This window comes from Phaethon lepturus, unplaced genomic scaffold, assembly GCF_000687285.1.
Source record: "Phaethon lepturus isolate BGI_N335 unplaced genomic scaffold, ASM68728v1 scaffold46567, whole genome shotgun sequence".
In the NCBI taxonomy this organism is placed as follows: domain Eukaryota; kingdom Metazoa; phylum Chordata; class Aves; order Phaethontiformes; family Phaethontidae; genus Phaethon; species Phaethon lepturus.
The window spans coordinates 5,735-14,442 of record NW_010553458.1 but is presented as its reverse complement, the minus strand read 5'-3'; the positions used below and the strand labels follow the sequence as shown (position 1 = coordinate 14,442).

Genomic DNA, 8,708 nt, shown 5'->3' with positions numbered 1-8,708 from the left:
TAGAGAAAGCATATTGGTATCAAAAATATTAGTTCTTGGGTAAAAAAATTGAAAACGGTCAGCTTTGTAGGAGAGGCATGTGTTGTTAGACCTTGGACAGATTGATGCTGCAGCGTGAGCTCACATACACTAGACAGCACAGAGTAACCTCGGGAATGGCTTAGGTCAAAGTTCACGCTTCAGCATCCCACCACACATCTCCGATCTGTCGTGGATCAGGATATGTTTTTATTTTATTTTATTTATTTTATTTTATTTATTTTATTTTATTTATTTTATTTACGGAGCTCTGTTTCGCAGCGACAGGGGATTGGAGAGCCCAGCGTGTACCATGCCGTGGTGGTTATTTTCCTGGAGTTCTTTGCCTGGGGGCTGCTGACCACACCGATGCTAACGGTGAGTAAGTTTCCCTGGGAATAATACTGGTTCTTGTAGACTAGAGTTCACCTTGGGTTGGCAAGGGTAAAGATCTTAACATAAGTGTTTGAGGTAGAGGAATTAGGAACCAAGATGTAATGGTTTGTATCTGAAAAAGCTGGAGCTATGGTAATTTTTTATGAAGTTGGGCATTTATTTTCTTAATTATTGTAGCTTAGCTTGGAGCAAAGCATGAGTTGGATTTTTGAAAGCTTTTGGAGGATTTCAAGAAAGCAGGAGTGAAAGACGTGACCTTAAATTACTAGAATTTACTGGTAGTTTACTGTCTCTTACTGCTTTTCTTTTTTCCAGGTATTAAACAAAAAAGTGCTTAGTGGGAGCTTAATGAAAGAAAGTTGAGCAAAGCTTTGACTTTTTAGCTGAAGACTGCACCATTTACCCTATACTGACTTATTTAGGGATAAAATAGATTTTTGTTGAGCTACCACCATCATTGTCTGGGGTGTCAAAGCACAGAGGCAATTTCCTGGCAATTACTTGCTACGCCAAGTTATGCTTGTCCTAGGACAGTCCACCAGTAAGTCATTCAGGACTTGACTGAGTTATGATTAACACAGGCAGCATAGGCAACTTCACAATAAGTTAAGTGCAGAGGGATAGCTTTATTAAAGAAACTTGAAATCTCTTCTTGGACATTTGCCTTTCATTAACGAGCTGCAAACTTCTGATTTGGCAACTTCAGGAAGAATTCTCAACTCTTTAAATTCATTTTCTGGTGGTGGTATGCCAGCTGCCATTGAAGTCTAATGTGCCATGCCTGTTTTTGACCTGATCTCTGATATCTAGATAACTACGCAAAAGGAGACTTTGTTTATGCAAAAGCATTTAGAAATATAGTATTAGCTCAGTAGTATGAAATGCAAATATAGACAGTACAAAACGGGGAGAGAAGAGCAGAAAAGTTATGTGGTCACATGAAGTAAAAACAGAGGGAAATCAGATGGTGCAGGGATGGAGAAAGGCAGGTTTCAGACTATCTTAGCCTTGCCCAGGTGTGCTGGAATAACTTATAGACCTGTGAAGTATTAAAGGAAGTGGCTGCCCATGTTGAAGAGGGGAGGTAGAGCTCCTCACATAGGTACGGCAGTGGCATCGTTGGTAGTGTATCCCACTTTCCCTCTTCTGTGGCCTTCAGGCATCTAGCTGTCAGGTGCTTATGGAACTTCTGCAGAAGTTACTAGCTCTGTGTGTTTTTGTTTTTGTTTTGTTTGTTTCCTAGGTGTTACACCAGACTTTTCCTCAGCATACGTTCTTGATGAATGGCCTGATTCATGGAGTCAAGGTAAGGAATATTCCTTCCAGGCTTTCATTTAAATCTGCGATCAGTGCAAGAAGTGGCAAGCCATTATAATCTGTGTCACTTGCTGATGTCAACCTGTATTTGACAGATAAATGTTCATATTTCAGTTTGGAGTACTACTGGCGAACCTAATGCAAAATGAAGAATTGAGAGAGCATAGATAGCGGGTAGCTTGTGTAGTTGATTTTACTGAGTCGTATTAACAATGTGCTGCTTGGCAGTGTGGGTTTGGGGGTATAACAGCTGTGTGTTTCTAATCAGCATGAGATCAGCCCTGTATCCATATTCTGGAGCATAACAAAAAATCTATCAGTAATAGAAGTTGGAACTAAGGAGGCCTTAGTGGGCTCTCCCCAGGACAGAAGGTGGGGAGTATGCTGTGGCATGGTAAGTTTGGACTAGACCAGCGTTCCCAGAGCAGAATTGGAGGCAACTAGAGCGAACAAGCAGTAGCCATGTGTTCTGGCTTGGGAATGTGGCAAAAAGGTTTGTTAGGCCCTGGCTCTGGCAAGAGGATCTCAGAAAATGGCCCTAGAGAGGTTTGCTTCAATGTGAGTTGGGCACTCCCATGTACACTTAAGGGCTCTTCCCTGCCTGTCTCGGGATTGAAAGACGTTGAAAAGCATTGAACGATTTTATTTGTGCTTAATGGCCTTTGCATCTCATCGGATCTGTCTTGTCTCCATCTAAAAGAGAAGGCTTTCCCTAAAACTGCAGCAGATGTTAAAGTGATGGAGCTGTGCCAGCATCTTTTTAGGCACTGGCATGGTGACTTCCCGCTGCACAGGCGTGCCTGGGAAGACCACAGCTGCAGGCTGAGCAGTTGCAGAGAACGGGGAGTAATTGGATTGTTTAGCAGCGTCTAACTGGTCGAGGATTTTTTTTTTCCTCCCTAAAAGGATGTGAGCAGTTTAAAAAGCTGTTCTGTTTTCGTAATATTGCCTGCTTGTAGAAAATAGGAGTGGATTGTCTCCTCATATTTCTATCTTTAGATGATGTTGTCAAAAGCTCTTGCTATTGACAATCAGAATTTGACTGAGGGATTTCTCTCTGTCATCCTGTCTGTCTGTCTTAGGGTCTGCTTTCCTTTCTAAGTGCCCCACTGATTGGTGCTCTCTCTGATGTCTGGGGCAGGAAATCCTTCCTCCTCCTCACTGTCTTTTTCACGTGTGCGCCAATTCCCCTTATGAAGATCAGTCCATGGTGAGTTTACTCTTGTTATAACTGAGGGGTTCTGAGGAGAGGAATGAGTGTGAGACTGAACAATGGGGGATTTGTGAGTGTTGCATTTGAGGATGAGGTGGAGGAGTCCAGCCAGTGGAGAAGGATGCTCAGCCTAGAGACTAATTTACTTGTCTGGTTCTACCAGAGGGTTCAGTGTCAGGGAGGAAGAGTGTGTCTTTCCTCTCCTGGTGCCTGTTCTTCTGGTAGGTGTGTTATCACTATTGAGGCATGTTGATGTTTCCTTCCTGCATGGGGAAAATAAATGATAAAACTCCATGGGTCACCAGACTGAAGCTCAGTGTTCCTGAGCACTTTCTGGTGCAATGAAGTAGGGTGGACTGAAGGAAGGATAAGGGAGAGACTCTAATTCAGCAGGTGTAGAAGACTACTGTGTGGTTGCTCTCTAACTCTGCCTTTGGCAATGCCTGTTTCAGGTGGTACTTTGCTGTCATTTCCATGTCTGGAGTCTTTGCTGTTACCTTTTCTGTGATTTTTGCCTACGTTGCTGATATCACTCAGGAGCATGAACGCAGCACGGCGTATGGCTTGGTAAGGCACTGAATAACTGGCTTGTCTCTTGAAATAAATATTTGGGGCTTTGCAGGTAGGAGAGGTATAAAATTAGGGTGGAAGATGTATTGACAAGCCTGAGGACAATATCAGTGAAAAGATGTGTGCTTCACTAATAATAGTCTCCCTAGTCTTCTCTTTGTGATTTAGCACTGAGGGAGAGGGCTAATTTCCATGTGATCTGAATACCGGCTGTATTGTTGCTTAGCCTTTAAACCAGCCTGGTCTGTGAGCTCCTTTCTACCAGGAAAGGGGGAAGGCTGTGATCAAGTCCTTTCTACAGGGTTAGAAATATTGTATATGAATTGCTAGGATAGCTTTAATTTCCCTTTGTTAGACCTTAGCCTAGATTGCAACAAGAGAACATGTCATCTTTCTATCTACAGGATTCCCTGTTCACCAGGATTATCTCCATCAAAGATGGCAAAACTAGTACCCTTGGGTTACTCTGGAGGAGAAAATAGAGAATAGGAGAAAATGTATTAATATTTTTTGCTTCCAGGTGTCAGCCACATTTGCTGCTAGTCTGGTCACGAGCCCAGCAATTGGTGCGTACCTTTCCCAAGCCTACGGCGATACATTGGTGGTTGTGCTAGCTTCAGGTGTTGCTTTGCTGGATATTGGTTTCATCCTGCTGGCTGTGCCAGAGTCTCTGCCAGAAGAGATGCGCCCGGTCTCTTGGGGAGCTCCAATCTCCTGGGAACAAGCAGACCCATTCGCTGTAAGTAATCTTGCTGCTATTTTTCCACATGCTGTAATGCTTATATTTGCTTTAGTTCTGCTGATTTATCTCAAAAGGAAGATGCATACCACAAAAAGTGAAGGATGCGAGGCTTAGATTAACCCCATCGAAGGTACAGCATTCAGCTGACAGCAGACTGCACGTATCTAAAGCTGTCTAGCAGCTTCTAACTGGTTTCATATAGCTACAAACCATCTAAAAGCAGCTCCAGCTGTCCTGAAGCAAGAGCATCTCTTGATGCAAATGTGCCTGTTGTTTGTATATAAATTCCATAACGTAGTACTATTGGTGTCAGGAGAAGTCTTTTGTGTTTCTGGCTTCTCAGGACCTTTGCTGATCGTAGAATCTTTGGGTTGGAAGGGACCTTTCAAGGCCATCTAGTCTAACCCCCCTGCGATGAACAGGGACATCTTCAGCTAGAGCAGGTTGCTCAGAGCCCCGTCCAACCTGACGCTGAATGTTTCCAGGGATGGGGCATTGACCACCTCTCTGCACAACCTGTGTCAGTGTTTCACCACCCTCATGGTGAAGAATTTCTTCCTTATATCTAGTCTAAATCTGCCCTCTTAGTTTAAAACCATTACCCCTTGTCCTAACGCTACAGACCTTGCTAAAAAGTCTGTCCCCATCTTTCTTATAAGCCCCCTTTAAGGCTGCAGTAAGGTCTCCCTGGATGATGATGAGTTTTGCGCAGTTTCACCTCACCTTTTGTTGCTAGGAAGATTATTCTGGCTCTCTGAGGAAAAACCAATTCTGATCAAAAGCACTTGATAAATCTGAGAAACCAAAAGGTAAAAATTCCTCACTCTAGGGTGTAAGTTGATGCAATTGTACCCCTGGTCTGGTGTGTTGTGGCAGTATTTGCATCTTCCTCTGAAATGCTGGTCTGGTTTCATTCAAGCATTTACTTCTTAGATATAAGATGGTGACTTAAGCACTTGGTTTTGCTGTCTCTGTACCTAAAGAATATTTAATTACATTAACTCTTTTTTTTATATATAATTATTATTTTCATTCCCCACTCCCCTTCCCTACAGTCCTTGCGGAAAGTGGGTCAGGATTCTACAGTGCTGCTCATCTGTATCACAGTCTTTCTCTCCTACCTTCCTGAAGCTGGCCAGTACTCCAGCTTTTTCCTGTACCTGCGACAGGTCAGTCTCTTGTGATGAGGGAAGGCTCTGAATGCAGGAAATCCCAGCCTACAAATATTATCTTAGTTGCATGTCCTGAGGAAGCTCATCTTGTCCAATAGCTTAGTATAGTTGAAGCTATAAGAAATAGTGACTTGTTCCAGCTTTCCTAAAAAATGTGGGAGCCTGGCCACCACTCTGTAGGCATTGCCAGGACCCTTTCTTGGCTTCTTGCTGGTGTTCTGCCTGTCCATCCTGTCCATGCCACTTTCAGGCATTTAAGGTGAGCCCAGTGATTTAAACCTGTTTCTTCAGCCAGAGGAAAATCTTACATTTTATTCCTGTGGCAGCACGGAGGTAGTGGAAGGTAGGGTTGATTAAATTAAATACCTGATAAGCAATGTCAGTAAACAGTTGTGATACTGATGGAGTGGCTTTTCTCCTATGGTACAAATCTCTAGCCTGAAAAGTCCCTCTTGGTGTCTTCACAGGTCATTGGTTTTTCCTCGGAGACAGTGGCAGCCTTTATTGGTGTAGTTGGAATTCTCTCTATATTGGCTCAGGTGAGAAGCAATTTTTTTTCTTGGCTCTAGCAGTCTGGATATAAGAATGTCCAAAATTTCTGATAATTGGGGCTAATGAGTTGTCAGAATCCCTGTGGCCACACAGACATTATTGGACCCATGGACAGCTATCTGCAGTCCCTCTTTCTTATCTATTGAATGTAGCTGGTTTTTGTTGAATAACAAACTGTGGTAAACTATGGGGTGGCCCTGCGTTACTCTGTGAAACTGATTGCCATGGACAGGGATGTGCTGGTTTCTAACACAACGTTACAAGAGTGGAGGAGTGCATGTGCATGACAGCCAGTCTCACAGCAGCACGAGTTCCCTGGGGTTCCCCTCCTCTTCCAGTGCTGTCATCTTTCTTTGTACTTACTTTGAAAGCACCTGTTTTTCTTTCCAGACAGTAGTGTTGGGAATTCTCATGCGTTCAATAGGAAATAAAAACACGATCCTGTTGGGGCTGGGCTTCCAGATCCTGCAGCTTGCCTGGTATGGCTTCGGATCACAGCCTTGGTAAGAGTTTGTCCACCTTTGTCTCCTGGCGTTGGCAAGTTTCTCCCTCTGTGGTGGCTCCATGGCTCTGCGGCAGCTCCCTGTCCTGCGGCAGAGGGAGATGCTGCCCTGCTGTGGCGCCAGTCTGTGGCTGGCCCTCGGATCCTGCCTCCTAACTGCTGCCTCTTTTCCCGCCCAGGATGATGTGGGCAGCAGGAGCCGTGGCTGCCATGTCTAGCATCACCTTCCCAGCCATCAGTGCCATGGTGTCTAGGAATGCGGACCCCGACCAACAGGGTGAGTGGCTTGGGGGTTTGTCTACCAGGCGAGTTCATCCCAGCAGGCGCTTGAGCTGACACACGTTTGAATTCTCAGTGTCAGTGGTGGATGGGTGGGCAGGAGCATCTGTGCCAACTGCGGAGTGTTGCTTTATACTTGGTAGTATTGACACTCTTGTCTTTGACCATAGCTGATGTTTTGGGAGGGAATTCTTAAATTATGCACGTAGGTCTTCAGTGTTGCCTGCCTGAGGTAGAGGGGAGACTGCTGCTTAATCATTTGCCTACCTTGTGGTTCGACCCTGATTCCTCAGATATTGCTGCCTTAAATTCCAGTTCAGTTGGAAATTGTTGCTTGATGTGCCCGTGTTCATTTTATTCTCCAAAGTAGCAAGCCCAGCATTACCGATTTTTTTTTTTTTAAAACCTGATACTGAGCGAAGCTAATCACCAGCTAGCTGCTTCATCTGTAAAATGCATGTCAGTTCAGATCTGAATGTTTGATCCTGTCTTTAAACATGTAAGCATTCTTGAATAAAACAAGTTTCTTCAGAAAGCTGTAAGCCTATCTTCCTTTCCTCACTCTGTCCCCAGGTGTGGTGCAGGGGATGATCACTGGAATTCGGGGTCTGTGTAACGGCCTGGGGCCAGCGCTCTATGGCTTTGTCTTCTATCTCTTCCACGTGGAGTTGAATGAAATGGCTGAGGTGGAAACTTTGGGTAAGGCCTCCAAACCCAACATGGCCAACCCTACAGATGAGGTAACCTGTTCAGCTTTATCATTCTGTTTGCTGGGCTGCTTCTGTCCTTGCACTTGAGCATGAATCGTTCCTCTGTTTCTCCCTACAGAGCAGCATTATCCCAGGGCCTCCATTCCTGTTTGGGGCTTGTTCTGTCCTGCTGTCGCTCCTGGTGGCCTTGTTCATCCCAGAACACAACCTTGCACTGAGATCAGGCAGCCACAAGAAGCACAGTAACGGAGCCCAGACCCATACCCACAGCCCGCAGGCCGGAGGATCAGATGGCAAAGAGCCCCTGCTTGAGGACAGCAGCGTATGAGGTTGGGAGAGAAGGACCTGGCTTGCGTCTCAGCTCCAGATCAAGGATGGACTTAGCCAGTGGGAGTTCGGGGAGAGATGGTGGGGGGAGAGAAGAAATGTGGTAACAGGCTGTACCACTGACAGCTAGTGAGAAGGGACAGGGTTTCCCTTCAAGCCAAATATACCCAGCTGGTGCAAAAATGGAATTGTATCATCTGGTGCTGATGGAAAGGGGAGATATTGAACTGCTGCAAGTGACGGGATAGTTCTTTAAAGCAAACCTGCCCTTGTACATGAATACTGAACTTCATGGTGTGACCTGCCAAATACTCAACTCGCCAGTGAAAATTTAAGGAGCTAGCATTGTCTTTGTTCTAATGTGAACCGAGTTGCCAGCCAGAATAAAACAAGGCTCTTACATGCCCCCATCCCCTTATATAATTGGTACTCGCTGCTGATCCCGTCACAGCCCGGCTGGCTGACTGCGGCCCTGGGAGAGGCTTGACGGCTGTCGTGTGCAGTATGTGCAGCCTGTGCTGTGGTAGTACACCAAGTAAAAAGCGCCTGCATGTATGAAGAACAGATAGTGTAGTCAACTGTGAGCAGATCCTCACTGCTTGAGGATCTGATGAATTTGCCCATTCTGGCCCATGTGAAACTTAGACCCAAAAAAAAAGAAAAATCTACTGACTTAATGTTCTGATGAAGAGAAGAAAAACTAAGAAGTAAAGTTGCAACTGACACAAGGCAGAATGGGCAGATGAGGGAAGGGCAACTGCATGAATTACAAATGCTTAGATGGTCAACATCGTTTGTATTTCTGTTTGTTTTTTCTTTTTTTTGTTACACTGATAGAACATTTGTCTGTTGCTACCTCCATAGGTAGTAGGTAGAAGGATTTTTCAGAAATCTCCTTCTGGAACTGTAA

General features: G+C 44.9%; 1 protein-coding gene across 1 annotated transcript; it reads left to right on the top strand.

Annotated features, from left to right (window-relative positions):
• The first annotated feature begins 306 nt into the window (after positions 1-306).
• On the top strand, positions 307-8,208 carry LOC104624233 (hippocampus abundant transcript 1 protein-like). The gene is made up of 11 exons (XM_010291543.1): positions 307-396; positions 1,658-1,720; positions 2,814-2,941; positions 3,397-3,511; positions 4,035-4,253; positions 5,312-5,425; positions 5,896-5,967; positions 6,371-6,483; positions 6,662-6,759; positions 7,335-7,501; positions 7,590-8,208. The coding sequence occupies exons 1-11, from the start codon at positions 388-390 to the stop codon at positions 7,797-7,799; spliced, it is 1,308 nt and encodes a 435-aa protein (XP_010289845.1). The 5' UTR covers positions 307-387; the 3' UTR covers positions 7,800-8,208.
• The last annotated feature ends 500 nt before the right edge of the window (positions 8,209-8,708 follow it).